General features: G+C 38.5%; 1 protein-coding gene across 1 annotated transcript in view; it reads left to right on the top strand.

Annotated features, from left to right (window-relative positions):
• BRIP1 (BRCA1 interacting DNA helicase 1) overlaps window positions 1–19,875 on the top strand; it is a 111,962-nt gene that overhangs the window by 51,487 nt on the left and 40,600 nt on the right. The window contains exons 11-15 of the mRNA XM_070393325.1: window positions 4,020–4,185; window positions 4,293–4,433; window positions 6,143–6,304; window positions 18,243–18,402; window positions 19,337–19,458. Of these exons, the coding sequence (XP_070249426.1) occupies window positions 4,020–4,185; window positions 4,293–4,433; window positions 6,143–6,304; window positions 18,243–18,402; window positions 19,337–19,458 (751 nt within the window). The remainder of the gene's footprint in view (window positions 1–4,019; window positions 4,186–4,292; window positions 4,434–6,142; window positions 6,305–18,242; window positions 18,403–19,336; window positions 19,459–19,875) is intronic.

Raw genomic sequence — 19,875 nt, 5'->3', positions numbered from 1 at the left:
GTTTGAAGAGCATGTGACGTTACAGTTAAAGTTCTAAGTAGCCGAAACCGGTTTGGCTCAGTGGGTAGAGCGTCGGCCTGCGGACTGGGGGGTCCCAGGTTTGATTCCGGTCAAGGGCATGTACCTGGGTGGTGGGCACATCCCCAGTGGGAGATGTGCAGGAGGCAGCTGATCGATGTTTCTCTCCCATCGATGTTTCTAACTCTCTATCTCTCTCCCTTCCTCTCTGTAAAAAGTCAATAAAATATATTAAAAAAAAAAAAAAGTTCTAAGTACTTCATCACAAGGGAAATTAGTCAAGCACTCTGAAAGTGTTTTCACTCTTAATGTGGTGTACAGGGAGATATTAGAATAAGTTTAATCACTTTATTAGTCATTGTTTGCATCACTGTTGTTTTTATATCATGTTTTTGTTGTTTTCATATCATGTTTTTGTAGTTTTCATATCATGTTTTTGTCGTTTTTATATCATGCCTCTGTTGTTATATCCTTTTGTTACTGTTTATTAATAAATTTATATATTATTTTCATATACATTTTACTAATTTCCTTTCATCTCTCACACTTCTATTATAGAGAAAGGGCAAATAGCAATATTAAAATATCTCCACTAATTAATTCCCTTTTTAAAAAAAATTGTATTTTATTGATTTGGGGATGTGCCTGCAACCAAGGTACATGCCATTGACCAGAATCGAACCCGGGACCCTTGAGTCTGCAGGCCGATGCTCTATCCACTGAGCCAAATTGGTTAGGGCAATTAATTCCCTTTAATGTGCATGAATTTCGTGCACTGGGCTTCTAGTTGTGAATAATGCTGCAGTGAACACTTATGTAGGAGTATCATATTGAGTCCTTTCTTTGACTTCTTATGAGTATGTACCTAGCAGTGGAATTGCAGGATCATATGGTAATTCTGTATTTAAGTTTTTGAGGAACCAACATACTGTTTTTCACAGCAGCTGCACATTTTAGATTCTCATAGTTACACACAAGAGTTCCAATTTCTCCACATCCTTGCCAACACTTGTTATTTCTGTGTTTTTTTTTTTTAATAGTAGCCATTCTAATGGGCATAGTGGTATCTCCTGTTGTTTTGGCTTATATTTTCCTAATGGCTAGAAATGTCAAGCATCTTATCATGTGCTTATTGTCCATTTGTATATCATTGTGGAAATATGTATTCAAATCCATTTTGAATTGGGTTTTTTGTTGTTGAGTTGTAGGAGTTATTATTTATAATTCTCACTAAGCACATGTTTCCATTCATTTAGAGGGGGGGAGGAGAGAGAGAGAGAGAGAGAGAGAGAGAGGAGAGAGGAGAGACCAATGTGAAAGAGAAACATCCATCAGTTGCCATCTGTACATGCCCTGATAGGTGATTGAACCTTCAACCTAGGTATGTGCCTTGACTAGGAATCAAACCCACAGCCTTTTGTTGTATGGAATGATGCTCCAACCAATTGAGCTACCTGGCCAGGGCTGTAGGAGTTGTTTATATACTAGAGGCCCGGTGCACATGCACTGGTGGGGTCCCTCAGCCTGGCCCTCTCATAATCCAGGACCCCTTGGGGGATGTCGGACTGCTGGATCCCCTGTGGGTATCGGGCGGAAACTGGCAATCCAACATCCCCAGAGGGATGTAGTAGTGCACGAAGCACAGGTGGTTGGGGAGGAGCCTAGCCCGGGACAGGTGCTGCGCTGCTCCTGCTCATCCCTGCCCCACTGTGCCTGCCACCGCCGCAGCTCATTAGTGCTGCTGTGGAGGCGGAAGAGGCTTGCGCCACCACAGCTGCTCTTGCCAGCTGTGAGCCTGGCGTCTGGCTCCTGTCAGTCAGCTGAGCAGCGCTTCTGCTGTGAGAGCACACTGACCACCAGGAGGCAACTCCTACATTGAGTGTCTGCCCCCTGCTGGTCATGTGTGTCATAGCGACTGGTTGACCAGTTGTTCAGTCGCTTGGGCTTTTATATATATATATATATATATATATATATATAGACTAGAGGCCCGGTGCACAAAAATTTGTGCACTGGGGGGGGTCCCTCAGCCCAGCCTGTGCCCTCTCACATCTGGGACCCCTCGGGGGATGACCATCTACTGGCTGAGGCCTGCTCCCCAGGGGATTGGGCCTAAGCTGGCAATCAGACATTCCTCTGGCAGCCCGGCAGCCCTCGGGGGATGTCCACTTGCCAGCAGGGAGCAGGTCTAAGCTGCAGTCGGACATCCTTAGCGCTGCTGAGGAGGCAGGAGAGGCTCCCACCACCACCGCTGTACTGGCAGCCATCAGCCTGGCTTGTGGCTGAGCAGAGCTCCTCCATGTGGGAGCTCACAGACCACCAGGGGGCAGCTCCTGCATTGAGTGTCTGCCCCCTGGTGGTCAGTGTGTGTCATAGTGACCAGTCATTCCCAGTCTTTCTGCTGTTAGGGTCAGTTTGCATATTACCCTTTTACTATATAGGATAGAGGCCTGGTGCATGGGTGTGGGCCAGCTGGTTTGCCCTGAATGGTGTCCTGGATCAGGGTGGGGGTCTCACTTGGGTGCCTGGCCAGCCTGGGTGAGGGGCTGATGGCTGTTTTCAGGCTGCCTGCACCCCCTTCAGGGTGGGGGTCCTCACTGGGGCGCCTGGCCAGCCTGGATGAGGGGCTGAGGGCTGTTTTCAGGCAGGCCAAGCCTGCAACTGAAGCTCCCAGTCTCTCCTTTTTTTCTTTTCTTTTTCATTCTGGAATTTATTTACCTTCTGTAATTGAAACTTTGTTGTGGCTCCAGCTCTGAGGCCGGCTGGCTGAAAGCAGGTATCTGGGGTTTGTTTAGCTTCTATAATTGAAACATTGTTGCTTAGAGTGTAGCTTAGAGCTGGGCCGGGCAGGCGGGGAACCTTGGCTTCCTTCATTGCCGGGGCAACCAAGCCTCATGTTCGCTTTAGCTGAGTGGCTGCCGGTCGCCATCTTGGTTGGCAGTTAATTTGCATATCGCCCTGATTAGCCAATGGGAAGCGTAGCAGAGATATGGTTAATTACCATGTTTGTCTATTATTAGATAGGATTCTGCATGTTAATCCTGTATCAGATATATGCTTTACAAATATTTTCTTCCATTCTATGGATGTCTTCTCACTCTCTTGATAGTATCCTTTATATATAAAAGTTTTAAAAATTTGAAGTCCAGTTTATTTATTTCTTTAAAGTCAATTTACTTACTTGTGCTTTTGTTATATCCAAGAACCATGGATAAATCTGATGTCATGAAGATTTCCCCCTATGTTTCTTCTAAGGGTTTTATAGTTTTTAGCTCTCAATATTTTTATAAAATTCTCTTCACAGATTGTAGGGTTCCTGCCTTGAACATCGAGACCTTATCTCTCTAAGAGAAAAATTGAGGACTGGTAGAGAATACCACATTTTATTCTCTTTAAGCCTAGGTGTTTATAGCCTCTTATTGAAAGAAATTATAAAATGATGGGATTACAGAGGCCATCTGGTTCAATACCTTTGTTAAAAATAAATGAAGACTGAGACCCAAATATTAAAGGAAGTTAACATTTTTGTAGTCTCCTGAACTTTTTAAACTTTCAGTAAAAACGAATGTTTTCCTACTTTCTCATGTAATAAAAAAGTATAAACGACTTTAGTTTTTTCTAGCAATAATGCTAGTTATCTATTTTATAAATAATGATATAACAGAGTACAAAGAGCTCTGGACTAGGAGTTAGGAGGCTTGGATTTTAATTCTGGCTCTGCCATGATTTATGTAGTGTTTGTTCATAGGGAGGGGAATGATAAAGGGTGGATGGTTAGATGATATATAATCTCTATAAGGGGGTTGCTTCTGAGACTTAATGGCTTATTTCCTATCAGAATTACTGAATTTAATTAGTGGTAGGTGTTTCATAGGCAAAATATAATTTTTGGGAAGATACAGGACTCAGTTTTAATATAATCAATTTTTTCCTTGTATGTAGCTGTGACAGTATAGGTTTTATAAAGCTTTGCCATTTAATTAATATTTACTTTCATTTAGGTTTGCAGATGATTATAAAGTTGCTATTCAACAGACTTATTCTTGGATAAATCAGACTGATATTTCTGATAAAAATGGGTTCTTTGTTCCACCAAAAAATAAGAAACGTTCACGACAGAAAACTGCAGTTCATGTGCTAAACTTTTGGTGCTTAAATCCAGCTGTGGTAAGCTGATTGTTGTATATGAAAATTCTATCTTCTAACTCAATACAAACAAATAAATGTGCTGACTCTTTTAAAGATGATTTTATATATCTAATGTTTCCTTCTAGGCCTTTTCAGATATTAATGGCAAAGTGTGGACGATTGTTTTGACATCTGGGACGTTATCACCAATGAAATCCTTTTCATCAGAACTGGGTGTTACATTTACTATCCAACTGGAAGCTAATCATGTCATTAATAACTCACAGGTTAGGATTTTTTTTGAAGGCGTTCAGTCTTTTTACCTCAATATAATTGCACATAAACAAATTGGAAGTACTAGCAAACAGATCCTGATAGGAAAATCAACATTTCAGTTTTAGAATAAAGGAAAATCTGTCAGCTACTTGATAGTGTCAACAAAAAAGAAATACTAATGAATGCATTCCTTCAACCCACTGAATAAGAATATATACTTTGGATGCAAAGACTGTATTGCAATTTCCTCATTTAAATAAGTTTTAATGTGTTTTTTTAAAAATAAAAACCAAAACAAAATTCAACTTCTTTACCATAGTTTCTATTGTTTAATTATTTGTTTATGTGTTTCTCTTTTCCATTAGACTATGGTGTATCCTTGTTCTTCTTTTTATGTATACATTCTTCTACTGTACCTAGACTAATATCTATCTAGCATTAGTTAGCAAGTGTTGGGCACATATTTGAGTATCTGAAATGAATTAGAAGTACTCTTATGAGTCCTGTGACTTAAGATTTTAATTTTTAATAATAATACCATATAGATGTTACTTTAATTTTCCTAAAAATGTTTTTATTGTCATTTATTGATCTGTTTTCTGTTTCTTTTTCTTCTTTTTTTTCAATCCTCACCTGAGGATATTTTTCCATTGATTTTTAGAGAGAGTGGAAGAGAGAAATAATTAATATTGACATAATAGAGTCAATACTTATATTTCTTTAGTTACTTCAACCTATTTTTAAAATTCTTAATCCAGGATCCACACAAGAATTATATATTGCTTTTGGTTTTCATGTTTCTTTGGTCTTAAAAACAGTTTTCTTGCCTTTTTTTTTTTTCTATCTGACATTTTATGAAGAATTCAATTTACCTGTTTCCTTAAGGAAAGGCTTATAATTTGGACTTATCTGATTGTTTCTTTATCATAAAATTCAGGTTAAGCAGTTTGATAAGAATACTATACAGGTGGTATTATTACTTTTCATTGCTTTGTGTCAGGAAACATAATGTCAGTTTTTTATGTTACTAGTTGATCATTTAAATAATAATTGCTTAATATGGTGTCCGTCAGATGTTATCTTGTACAATGTACTTCAATCCTGTACATTATTTCAAAATATAATATTATTACATTTTAGCAATCTGAACTGTTTGTATTTTCTGTGGATTACTAATAAAGTCTGTTCTTTCTCTTAATCAAATTAACTACACTAAGGCTAGATCTGTATGAGTTAGAGGAATTGCATAGAGCTGTAAAATTTCGTGAGTTTGATTTTTTTTATGACTGTAGATCTTTGAATATCAGTGAATTTATGAAAGAGTAGTTCATGTCATAGTTGAATCTTAGAAACTTGTCTATAGCAGATCATACCAGTCCTTACCTCTAATACTTTGGACTATTTCTGATTTATCCATTTCATTTGTTCACATCATCCAACATAATTTTGTTACATGCTTAATTGTGCAAAGCCATTTAGGGAATAGATAAGTGAAACCCTTTTTGCTTTTATCCTAGGAGAATTCAGTGATCTGCCTAAAAATAAAACTTTTATAAATTAAATCTATATATAATTATATAAAGGGAATTTAAAAATAAATTTCCTCTAAACTTGTTGCTTGATCTTCTTTTGATATATATGTAATTAAGGCTCCCAACTAAATGCTAAATTGCCTGCCTAGTTTAGGCATAACTCTAATACTAATATATTTATATTCTAGGTTTGGGTTGGCACCATTGGGTCAGGACCCAAGGGTCGGAATCTCTGTGCTACCTTCCAGCACACAGAAACATTTGAGTTCCAGGATGAAGTGGGAGCACTTTTGTTATCTGTGTGCCAGATTGTTGGCCAAGGAATTTTGTGTTTCTTGCCATCTTACAAGGTAGGGGAATACTTATTGTTTCTTTTGCCTTTAGAAAATCATGTGGGATTACCATGATAAGATTCCTAGGGCTAGAAGCAACAGGGGACTTACAGTTTTCTAAACATCATATGTTGTTTTACTTATTTATTGATTAAGGCACTGCCTAATTGTTCTATTACTGTTTTACTTGACAGTTTAAAGACTAAAAACGTTTTGAAGCAGTGCTTGTTATATAAGGGGACTGTTTATGTGTATGGGATTTTTATTCTTAGAGGTAGCTTGATATTTTCATAGTTGAAGGGAAAAGGAGCACTCTTTTCCACTTTCGTAGATTACACTTTTGAAAGTTTCAGTAATTTGAATCTAAAGTCAACTTTCTTGGTTGTCTATATTTTTACTTCATGTAAATGACTTTTTTCCTTGTTTTTAGACTCACTCTGATTCTCAATAATATTTTCTTGAATTAAATTGAGTTATAATATCTTAGTCTTAATAGCTAAAGAATTAAAACCACATATAATTTCTGAGAGTAATATATTTATCAAAATCAAAGCTAAATTCCAATGTAGAGAAGTGGCATTTCCTTTTCTTTTTTCATATGAAGTTATGTATGTAAGGACAGTCGTAGAAATAATATATATGAATGGCAATATTGATACTTTTGGCTTTTCTACTGTCTTTTCATCTACATACATACTGCTGTGGTCTAAATATATCCCCCAAATTTTATATTTTGAAATCTTAACCCCCCAAGATGATGACATTAAGCAGTGGGAGGTGCTTAGGTCATGAGAATAGAATCCTCATGAATAAGATTAGTGTCTTATCAAAGAGGCTCCAGAGAGATCCCTTGCCCCTTTCACCAGGTGAGAACACAGCAAGAAGGCGCCAGCTATGAACCAGGAAGAGAGCCCTCACCAAATGTGGTCACACTGGTGCCTTGATCTTAGACTTTTCAGCCTCCAGAACTGTTAATAAATTTCTGTTGTTTCTAAGCTACCCAGTCAGGAGTATTTTGTTATAGCAGCCCGATTGGGACTAAGAGACATACTTTGTTAGCTAGAGATGCAGTGAATTAGTCCTCCTAGAGATAAACTGAAGGAATTGTTTTTACAAGAAATTTAATCAGATTGTTTTTTACAAGAATTTCTAAAAATAAAATGGACATAAACATCTTTAAGATATTTAATACAAAGCAATATTTATTCCAGAGTGTGAAGATCTACACCAGGGGTGGGCAAACTTTTTGACTCAAGGGCCACAATGGGTTCTTAAACTGGACCAGAGGGCCGGAACAAAAGCATGGATGGAGTGTTTGTGTGAACTAATATAAATTCAAAGTAAACATCATTACATAAAAGGGTACCGTCTTTTTTTTTTTTTAGTTTTATTCATTTCAAACGGGCTGGATCCGGCCCGTGGGCCGTAGTTTGCCCACGGCTGATCTACACTAAATAGTTATATTAAGGATAACCAATAATTAAGCCTGGAACTAAAGTAAAGCAATATCTTAATACATTAATAAAACCTTTTTATATTTTCTAATCACAGTGGTAAAAAGTGAGCCAGGAAATGCCCAGTTGAATAAATGAACAATTTCATTTTTTGCTAAGCTTCAAAGATGTGGTAAGAATGATTCTTTATATGCTAGGAACCAGCTTTGTATGTTTTTTTCTTAGTATATATGAAGGAGAACCAAATCTAATGTAAAGCTATTTCAATGGACAATAATATAATTGTCAATGAAAAAGTTACAGTGGAAAACAGCCTGAACAATAAATCATACCTTCTGGTTCCAGTGTTTTCAAATGATATAATTTTCATTAGCCAGTTTCAGCAGTTTAAAATATATTATAGCTAAATGAATCAACTGAAATTTATAGGCATTAGTACTTTTCTGTTCACTGGGTACTTTGTCTTTGATAAAGACACCAGGCACCAAGCCTTTTATGTGTGTGTTTTTTAAGTTCTCTTAAGAAAAAAAGTGATGAAATATCAATCTTTACAAATAGACATGTTCAAAAGTGAAAAATAGGTCCATCAGACCCTAATAGTATACCCAGGTTTAAAAACCTTTAATAATTTTTTATTTTCTGAAAGACTGAGCCTAAAATATTTTGCACTCCCCATAGTGTTGGTTATTTTTCAGCCTTATTCCTAGCATGCCCCCATCCTGTATATACCTTTATTTTAGGCACATTGCATTATGCGTGCTTAGAACTGTCATGCATTTTCATACCTACCTATGTGCGGTAGGCAGAATTGTAAGATGGCCCCCCAATATTCCTGGCCTCTTGTGTATACATTCTTTCCCCCACTTATTCATTCAAACAGTAATATAGGTACTGCTGTGAAGGGATTTTGCATAAGAAATATCTTAAGATAGGGAGAGATTATCTACTTGGTCCCAATCTAATCCCACAAGCCCTTTAAAAGCAGAGAGTTTTCTACAGTTGGTTGCAGAAGAGGAGGTCAGAGAGACATGATCTAGCTTGCTTGGAAGAAAGCAGATGTCTGTGTTGTAAACTGACGATGGGAGAGGTAGGGAATGTGGCAAGGAATTGCAAGTGGCCTGTAGGAGTTGAGAGCAGTTCTGGCCAATAGCTGGTAGGAAGTGAATTCTTTCAACAGCCAGACCTTGAAAGAGAACCCCAAGTCCCAGATGAGAACTGCAGCCCCAGAAGACATTAATTTTGAAATCCTGAGCAGAGAATCCAGTTGCGCTGTGCTTGGACTTGTGACCTACAGAGATATAATAAACTAGAGGCCTGATGCACGAGATTCATTCAAGAGTAGGCTTTCCTTTCCCCAGCTGCCGGCAGTGGCTTTCCTCTGGCACCTGGGACCCCGGCTTCCCTCCCAGCCCTGACTTCGTCCGGAAGGTTGTCCAGAAGGACCTCTGGTCTAATTAGCACATTATGCTTTTATTATTATAGATTGTTTTAATAAATAAGTTGTTTTTATGCTACAACATGGATGGACCTAGAGAACATTATGTTAAGTGAAAGTAGCCAATCACAAAGAGACAAATACTGTGATTCCATTTATATAAGGTAGCTAGAGTAGTCAAATTATAGCAACAAAAAGTTAGAAGGGTAGTTGCCAGGGCTGGGGGAAGAGGGGAATGAGCTGTTTAATAGCTTTAATTTTGCAAGAGAAATAGAGTTTTGGAGATAGGTTGTACAATAATGTGAGTATACTTAACCTAACTGACCTATAAACTTAAAAATGGTTAAGATGGTAAATTTTATGCTTTGTATATTTTACCACAGTTTAAAAAGGATTATTATTATTATTTTGGCGTTGTAAATTTCTTTTTTTTTCTAGTGGATCTTCTCCACTAGATTTTTGAAATGGTGTTTTTTCCAAAGTATTTCACCTTCAAGTTTTATAGCAGATTCAGGTTGGCAGCACCTGAAAGCAGTAGTATGTTTTAGGAAACACTGTAGTGGTTACATCTTATTTATCTTCTTCCCAGCCTAGATTCTACTTAGATTATAATAGTGCAGGTACAGTGACCTCATTATAGTTTACTTTAATTATTAGCCTTTTAATAGAGGGATAAAAAATGAGTTGCTTTTTTTCCCCCTCCTACAATTAATCTACTCTGGTAAGGAATGAAACATAAAAATGAATTTGTGTGAATAAATTTATTTGTTCAGATTTCAGCCAACATTCAGTAAGCCAATACTAACTCTAAAGTAGCAAAACTGGTCAAATATATGCATTTTAATAAAATATTTTCTTCAGTCATTGATGAACCCAACTATGTTGATCAATAAAAAGAAATTCAGAATTTATGTTTTAAAGAGTCAAGAATTTTTTCCATACATAAATAGCTATTCAGTTCTTATTTTCTATCCAAGAGATTTCAACAAAGTAGATTATCATGAGGAACTATATGAGTTATTTCTGAAATTCTACTTTATTTGAAATTTTTTACCTTGTGCATATCATTGTATATTTTTATCATAATGTATCAATAAATGACTGTAAATAAACATCAGTAACAGTAGTGCAGTTCTAACATTTTCAGAGTCCTCATTCTTTTTTTTTTTTAATATATATTTTATTGATTTTTTACAGAGAGGAAGGGAGAGAGATAGAGAGTTAGAAACATCAATGAGAGAGAAACATCGATCAGCTGCCTCCTGCACACCCCCTACTGGGGATGTGCCTGCAACCAAGGTACATGCCCTTGACCGGAATCGAACCTGGGACCTTTCAGTCCACAGGCCAACGCTCTATCCACTGAGCCAAACCGGTTAGGGCAGAGTCATCATTCTTTTAACAAAATGATGTGAGGGAATTTTCCTTATGAGAGAGGACTGTAGGACCTTTCATTTTTATTAAGCCAAGAACTAAAATGGATCTTACACTTCAGGACAATATTCCTCCATATTATTCTTCCTAGTGCATTACTGACTGCATCCAAATTTGTTGAAAACTTGATCTTGAAATATAACTGAGCCTCTTGAGGTGAAGATGCTGAATCAGATATCAGGATAAAGCTAAAATATAGGAAGTTGTTTCAATAGAAATTAATTTTTTCATATTTTATGTTTGAATACAGATGTTTGAGTACAGTAAGAATTAAGCATATATTTTTACTGTAATTTAAAAAGTTATGAGAAAAATACTAGTTTATTTTTAATTTTTATTATTATTTATAAGGAACTATATTTTATTCCTAACATGTGCCATCTATAGGTACATTATAACTGAATAAAGTCTAGTAAAAATTTCTTAAATATTGAAATGAATAGTGAAGAATCACCTTCATATGGAAAAATATGACAGGTTTTACATATAAGTAAATTATGTGAAAAAGATTACAAAAGATGGTAGTCTGTTTAGGCAGGCCTATTAGAAAGCATTAAGACTTGAGTACTGGCTATTAAAGTGAGTAAATGGCAATATTATAAAGTTAAACACATGCCAAAAAACATTTTCCAGAGGACTAGGATTGTAACAATACCATTAATGAGGGCAAAGAGGTTTTAATGCAATTTGCACTTTCTAAAGTTTCAAAAAGAGGCTTTGAGTTAGTGCATTATTAATGTACTGAACATCTGGAACTGTGTAAAAGCTATAGACATTGAGAAAATGCAGGATTTCCCCACTAGGTTGCATTCTAACTTACTGCCTCCCCAGTGAGATACCAGTTTTAAGAAGTCTGAAAAAGTAAAATGACAATAACCAGATAAGGCACAAACATTCCAAAGTGTCTTTTAATTTGTGAGATCTGACAAAAAAAGTATCTGTGTTTACCAAATCCAAATGATGTGAACACCAACTAGTAGATTAAATCACCTATGTCACTATATGTGGGTTAGTCTCTTTGTGTGAATAGTATTTGCTCTTTATGAGCTAAGTAAACTATTTTATAATAGCGATGCCTCACATTTTTCATATATATAAGTCTTAAAACCAAGAGCTGGCTTCGTGTCAGTGTACTTTCCTCTAAGTTATTTGACTTTTAGATACCTAGTTGCGATACTTAAGAGAATTTAAAAATCAACTGGATTATGTATGTGTTTAGTTATTTGTATGATTTCTCTGGTAAGGGGGAAGTAATTAAGCTATATAAATGTGCAGTTTGAGTGATCATGGAAAAGCTGTAGACCTAAATATTTTGTTATCTAAAACTGAAATTTTGCTATGGACCATTTTCATAAAAATAATTAGTATTATTTGCTATATTTTCTAATTGCAGTAGGAATCCATTTGAGGCTCTAGACTTAATTTTAATGGGATTATACTAGCTACTGCATGGAAAATGGACTGTAGAGAGTAAGATGACTATATAGGAGTCTACTGTAATAACTCATGGGAGAGATGGTGGTGCCTTCGACCACTGTGGTAGCAGTATTTTTGGAGTCTAGATAAAATTTGAAATAGCACTGGCAGGATTTGCTGATAGATTGGATGTGCATCATGATAGAAAGAGGGAGTCAGGTTTTCTTTTTTTTTTTTTTTTTTATTAAATTTTTATTGTTCAGATTACATTTGTTCCTCTTCCCCCCCCCCCCCCATAACTCCCCTCCTTCCAGTTCCCGCCCCACCCTCCACCCTCACTCCCCACCCACTGTCCTCATCCATAGGTGCACGATTTTTGTCCAGTCTCTTCCCGAATCTCCCATTCCCCTTACCCCCCCAAGAATAGTCAGTCCATTCCCTTTCTATGTCCCTGATTCATTATAATCACCAGTTCATTCTGTACATCAGATTATTTATTCACTTGATTCTTAGATTCACTTGTTGATAGATGCATGTTTGTTGTTCACAATTTGTATCTTTACCTTTTTCTTCTTCCTCTTCTTAAAGGATACCTTTCAGTATTTCGTATAATACTGGTTTAGTGGTGATGAACTCCTTTAGCTTTTCCTTGTCTGTGAAGCTCTTTATCTGACCTTCAGTTCTGAATGATAGCTTTGCTGGATAAAGTAATCTTGGTTGTAGGTTCTTGGTATTCAGCACTTTGAATATTTCTTGCCATTCCCTTCTGGCCTGCAAAGTTTCTGTTGAGAAATCAGCTGACAGTCGTATGGGTATTCCCTTGTAGGTAATTGAGTCTCTTTCTCTTGCTGCTTTTAAGATTCTCTCTTTGTCTTTTGCTCTTGGCATTTTAATGATGATGTGTCTTGGTGTGGTCCTCTTTGGATTCCTTTTGTTTGGGGTTCTCTGCGCTTCTTGGACCTGTAAGTCCATTTCTTTCACCAGGTGGGGGAAGTTTTCTGCCATTATTTCTTGAAATAGGTTTTCAATATCTTGCTGTCTTTCATCTTCTGGCACCCCTATTATTCTGATGTTGGTACGCTTGAAACTGTCCCAGAGGCTCCTTACACTATCTTCACACTTTCGGATTCTTTTTTCATTTTGCTTTTCCAGTTGGGTGTTTTTTGTCAAATCTTTGGTTTGATTCTTGTGCTCCTCTGGTCTGCTATTGGGTATAATATTCTTTATTTCAGTCCGTGTATGCTTACTTTCTAATTTCTTTATCGTAGCATCGAGGGTCTCATTAGTTTTCGTGAGGCTCTGCACAAGTTTATAGCAAGCCCTCAAAATTGCGATTCTTAGCTCCATATCCTCCATTTCTGTCATGTTTTTTTGTCTCCGCATCTTTTATGCTTTCTTGGTGCACCCCCTTGTGGTCTTTGTGCGCAGTCTTGTTCTAGCCAAGCCTTAATTGTTGTAGTTAACACTAGAGGGATTTGACCACCAGGCCGACTGGCTGTTGGAATCAGCTGTGTGGAAAACTTCAGTCCTCTGGGGAGGTGCTAGTCCAGCCTTTGCCTGAGGCGATCGTCAAATGGCTCTGTGCAGGGCCTGGGCGGGGCGGGCTCAACAGGGCGGGGGGAGGGAGCAGCTATGGCTGCTCTCAGTCCGTCTCCAGGGGCTCTGCCTCTCGGAGTCAGGTTTTCTTAGTGGACATTTTTCTTTTTGTTCTCTACTGTAAGTCAGTCTCATCCAAGTGCATTCTTTCAGGAACATCTATTGTCTTGTTTTCCCAGTTTATATTTCAATTCTGATTTCTTCACTAAGTAACACAGTTTAAAGAAAAAACTCACTGCTGTGTGACTCCTCTATTCTCAGTAATCTATTACAACACAACTTCACGTCTGACTCGAGATGTGTGGGTTTTTACAGATCAACCAATTCTGTGACTCCAGCTACAATTTAACTCATTTTGAACACTATCCACCTAGAGATAGCATCAGATTCCAGTGGTTAAGAGCTCCATCCCACAAGACTGGCTAAAGATTCTCAGGTTCAGTTAATTTGCTAGAGTAGTTCACAAAACTCAGAGAAACATTGACTTACCTCCACCAGTTTATTATAAAAGATATTATAAAGGATACAGATGAACAGCCAAATGAAGAAGTATATGGGATGAGATCTAGGAGGATCTCAAGTACTGGAGCTTACTCCCTCCTGTATAAGGAGGAAGGTCTCTGAACTCCATGCTTTTGGATTTTAATGGTGGTTTCCTTATGTAGGCTCGATTGATTAAATCATTGGCCATTGGCCATTGATTTAATCTCTAGCCCTTCTTCCCTTCCTGGAGGTAGGGGGTGTCCCAACCCTTTAATAATATGGTTGATTCCCCTGGCAACCATCCACCATCTTAAGGTTACTTAGGGACTGTCCAAAAGTCTAATTAACATATACTCAGGTGTGGTTCAAAGGGGCTTGTTATAAACAAACTAGAGGCCTGGTGCACAAAAATTTGTGACTCAGGGTAGGGGGTCCCTCAGCCCGGCCTGTGCCCTCTCGCAGTCTGGGACCCCTCGGGGGATGACCACATGCTGGCTTAGGCCTGCTCCCCGGGGGATTGGGCCTAAGATGGCAATCAGACATCCCTCTGGCAGCCCAGCAGCCCTCGGGGGATGTCCACTTGCCAGCGGGGAGTAGACCTAAGCTGCAGTTAGACATCCTTAGCGCTGCTGAGAAGGCAGGAGGAGCTCCCACCACCACTGCTGTACTGGCAGCCATCAGCCTGGCTTGTGGCTGAGCAGAGCTCCCCCCTGTGAGAGCGCATTGACCACCAGGGGGCAGCTCCTGCATTGAGCGTCTGCCCCTGGTGGTCAGTGTGTGTCATAGTGACATGTCATTCCCAGTCTTTCTGCTGTTAGGGTCGGTTTGCATATTACCCTTTTATTATATAGGATAGAGGTCTGGTGCACGGGTGGGGGTTGGCTGGTTTGCCCTGAAGCGTGATCCGGATCAGGGTGGGGGTCCTGCTGGGGTGCCTGGCCAGCCTGGGTGAGTGGCTGATGGCTGTTTGTAGGCTGGCCACACCCCCTGCAGGGTTGGAGTCCCCTCTGGAGTGCCTGGCCAAACTGGGTGAGGGGCTGATGGCTGTTTGCAGGCTGGCCACAGCCCCTTCAGGGTGGGGGTTCCTGCTGGGGTGCCTGGCCAACCTCGGTGAGGGGCTGATGACTGTTTGCAGGCTGGCCACAGCCCCTTCAGTGTGGGGGTCTCCACTGGGGTGCCTGGCCAGTCTGGGTGAGGGGCTGAGGGCCGTTTTCAGGCTGGCGGGTGACTGAAGCTCCCAGCCTCTTTTTTTTATTCTGGGATTTATTTACCTTCTACAGTTGTCACTGGAGCTGAGAGCCGGCTCCAGCTCTGAGGCCCAGCTGGCTGAAAGCAGGTATCTGGGTTTGTTTAGCTTCTATAATTGAAACATTGTTGCCATCACTGCTGCTCTAAGCTCTGAGGCCGAAGCTGGCTGAAAGCAGGTATCTGGAGCTTGTTTAGCTTCTATAATTGCAACTTTGTTGCTTAAAGTGTAGCTTAGAGCAGAGCGAGGCAGGCGGGGAACGTTGGCTTCCTCTGTCACTGGAGCAAGCAAGCCTCATGTTCGCTTCAGCTGCGTGGCTGCCGGCTGCCATCTTGCTTGGCAGTTAATTTGCATATTCTGCTGATTAGCCAATGGGAAGCGTAGCGGAGGTATGGTTAATTACCATGTTTGTCTATTATTAGATAGGACTAGAGGCCCGATGTATGAAATTCATGCAAGAGTAGGTCTTCCTTCCCCCGGCTGCCAGCACCAGATTCCCTCTGGCACCCGGGACCCTGGCTTCCCTTCAGCCACCAGCAGGCACCCAGAACTCAGGCTTTGCTCCGGCTGCCAGAAGGCACCCGGGACCCGGACTTCCCTCCAGCAGCTGGCAGGCACCTGGGACCTGGGCTTCCCTCGGGCTGCTGGCAGGCTCCCGAGACCCGGACTTCCCTCCCGCCGCAGCTTTGTCTGGAAGGACATCTGGTCTAATTGGCATATTACCTTTTTATTATTATAGATTATTTCACCTATGGCCATGGAGCTATTTCAGGAACTGGAACAAAAGATGTCCCTATAGCTCTTATTGCTCAGGAAATTCCAAGGGTTTTAGGAGCTCTGTTCCTGGAGCAGGGATAAAGACCAAATATATATTTCTTTTTTTTTTTTTTTTTTTTAATATATTTTATTGATTTTTTACAGAGAGGAAGGGAGAGAGATAGAGAGTTAGAAACATCGATGAGAGAGAAACATCGATCAGCTGCCTCCTGCACATCTCCTACTGGAGATGTGCCCGCAACCCAGGTACATGCCCTTGACCGGAATCGAACCTGGGACCTTTCAGTCCGCAAGCCGACGCTCTATCCACTGAGCCAAACCGGTTTCGGCTATATATTTCTTATTATCAATCACAACATCATACTCACCCTACTCAATGACAGATTAATATATCAATCTGAGTATCTCAAAGGCAAAAAATTTCTAAATTTTCAACCCAATCTTGGTTGTTTTTCAGTGTTGCCTTTAAGAGTGAATGGTGCCCTAGCCGGTTTGGCTCAGTGGATTGAGTGTCGGCCTGCGGACTGAAGGGTCCCAGGTTCGATTCCGGCCAAGGGCACATGCCTGAGTTGTGGGCTCGATCCCCAGTGGGGGGCGTGCAGGAGGCAGCCAATCAATGATTCTCTCTTGTCATTGATGTTTCTATCTCTCTCTCCCTCTTCCTTCCTCTCTGAAATCAATAAATATATAAAAAAAAAAAAAAAAAAAAAAAAAAAAAAAAAAAAAAAAAAGAGTGAATGGTACCACAATCTATATTTGGACTAATCAGATAACCTGGGGATATGATCATTTTAATTTTAAATATTTTATAATCTCACTTTCTCTACAATATAATTTTCAAAAAGATAAAATCATGACTCACATGTCAATATAAACTGAACACCTGTCAGAGTTTATTCAACTTATTGACTAATAAGAGAATGAATATGATGTTAAGGCTGATTCAGACAGCATTTACAGGAGCTATATACTTATAAAGGAATAGAATATAAGATTGCTGACCTGAATACAAAACTGGTTAATGTACTACAGGCTAATAATCTGTAACCTTTGGGGTTATCTTTTCTCCTGGACAGAAATTATTTGCATTTCCACTGGATAAAAAATATAAGTTCAAATAATTTCACTAAATCTATATCTTAACAGTAAACAGTGAGTTCAGTAAAGTCCATTTCCCTATATAATCCTTGGATGGACTTTTGCCTCCATATGAAATTGAAAGGTTGTGCTATACTTCTTTCCCTTCCTCTCACGTTTCTGTAAATTTTTTTTAATACTTTCTAATCCAAGCTACACCCATCTCTGGATTGCTGTATTAGTAATTTAAATGTACCCATTCTAACCCCCCTAACTCTTCATTAATATCAGAGTAGTATTGATTTTAGTCTTTGTTTTTTAATTGTGAAATATAATGTATGTAATGTATAAACTTAATATGCACAATTCAATAATAATAGAATGGACTTCTAAGTATCCACCATTCAACAAAAAATAGAACATTATTCCTACGTTAGAAAACTCCATGTACCCCTTCATAATCATATCCTCTCATCTTTAGAGACATTGATGTTGCTTATTTTAAAAAAGTAGTTTATATATAGGTATATATGCTTAGATAATATATTGTTTTTGAACTTAAGAACTTACATGCATATATGTATAACTCATGGACACAGACAATAGTGCGGTGAAGGCCTGGAGTAGGGTGGGAGCAGGGTGGGGGGGGGGGTCCATGGCGGGGGGGGGGGGGGGGGGGAGAGGGACATCTGTAATACTTTCAGCAATACCAGTAAAGATAAATTTTAAAAAAAGAATAAAATCATTTATATGTTATCTATCTGTAATTCACTTTTTAAACTCAATACATATAGATTTGACACGTGTTACTAATTTTTATTTTTTTAATCCTCACCCAAGGATATGTTTTGAGAGAGTGGAAGAGAGACAGAGAGACAGAGACATCGATATGAGAGAAACATTGGTTGGTTGCCTCTGTACACACCCGTACACAAAAACGTTAATATGCTTGCCATAGTCATGTTGTAGCCACATTGGCTTTAAACAAATCAAGGTAAGTTTGACACACACAAAATTCACTTTCCCCCTCTTTTTTAGTTATTAGAAAAGTTAAAAGAACGTTGGCTCTCTACTGGTTTATGGCATAATCTGGAGTTGGTGAAGACCGTCATTGTAGAACCACAGGGAGGAGAAAAAACTGATTTTGATGAGTTACTACAGGTGTACTATGATGCGATCAAGTGCAAAGGAGAGAAAGGTAATTGGAAATAATTGGGTGACCAATGAAAAAATATTTTTTACTGTAAAGTAAGAAGTTGGCGCTGTTAGAACATTATTTGTGTTATCTTTTTTAAATGCATTTAAAGGAAGAATTATATGTTATACTCCTGAGTGAAAAGAAAATAAGTGAAAGAAATTCTTTATTTGGAGTTATTCTGTGAATGTTTTCAACTGGGGAAACATTCAGTTATTATTCCATAGTCATCCCTACACTACCCACAATGTGTTGTGGAAAAAGGCAGGTAGAGCAGGCCTACAGATCTTCCTTACTAGCCAAATGAGCCCCACATTTTGATGCAAATAATGTACTTTGTGTTTATATTCTATTACATAAGGTAAACTTGAGTTTTCAAAACATAAGCGAAGAATGAATATGAAAGTTAGAGAATGCCCATAATTTATGGACAATGCAAGATCATAAAGATACTATAACATACTTGTCATTATCCTTGTATGATGAGTATTCTGTGCGTGTTGTACATACTTTTTAATATTACATTGATTCAATATGTTATGCAAATTGAGAATTATTTAAATAGTTCTGAGAACTTTATATGCTTATGGTAATGGTAAGGGTTGCCATTTCAATTTCTAAAGATAAAACTATTGGTTCACAATTGCTCAGTTCATGTGCAAATTACTTCTCTGATGTGATTTTACTGTGTGTTTCTCTGAGACACATAGTTTGTAAATTGGTTTGCTACCACATTGTACCTAAATGTATTTTATTTCCCTCATTTATTTAAAGACATTGAACTTGTAAAACTTTATCTCATAAGAGATTTTAATTTTGATTTTTTTTAAGTTTGTTACTATGATGACTTAATCGGAGCTTTTCAAAATGACAAGAAAAGGCAATTTCTGGGAATGTTGAGTGTGCTTTTGAAAATGTTTATTTTCTGTTGCTTAAGATGGAGCCCTCCTGGTAGCAGTTTGTCGTGGTAAAGTGAGTGAGGGTCTGGATTTCTCAGATGACAATGCCCGTGCTGTCATAACAATCGGAATTCCTTTTCCAAATGTGAAAGATCTTCAGGTAGGCCTTCAAAGTCTTAAGAAATTTTATCATAGAAGTTGTTGATTTTGTGTTAAGTTAACTATACATTTTTCTTGTATCTTCAGGTATTTTATTTTAATTTTATAGTGACTCAATGAGTGAGAAAGGTTTAGTAGATACCGGTTTATTTTATTTGTCTTTTCAAATTATAAGAGAAAGTTTATTTAGGAAGTTAGCGAGGTAGTAGAAATGAGCCAGCTGGGCTGTGTAGGCTCAGGAACCAAGTTACAGAAGCAAAAGAAGGACCCTTGGAGCTTAGGAGAGAGAAGTAACTGGTGGTGGTGATGGGGTGGCGGGGAGTGGGGTGGGGTGGCGGTAAGAAGAAGGGGAATGGAAAGGCATGGGCGTGTTCTTGAGAGGGAGAGTACGCCTATTATATTTTTAACTTATACTACT

Source organism: Myotis yumanensis, unplaced genomic scaffold (genome assembly GCF_028538775.1).
Source record: "Myotis yumanensis isolate MYYU_CA2020_CCGP unplaced genomic scaffold, mMyoYum1.0.hap1 SCAF_16, whole genome shotgun sequence".
Lineage (NCBI taxonomy): Eukaryota > Metazoa > Chordata > Mammalia > Chiroptera > Vespertilionidae > Myotis > Myotis yumanensis.
The sequence above is the reverse complement of the archived record's forward strand: the minus strand, read 5'-3'. Positions and strand labels throughout refer to the sequence as shown.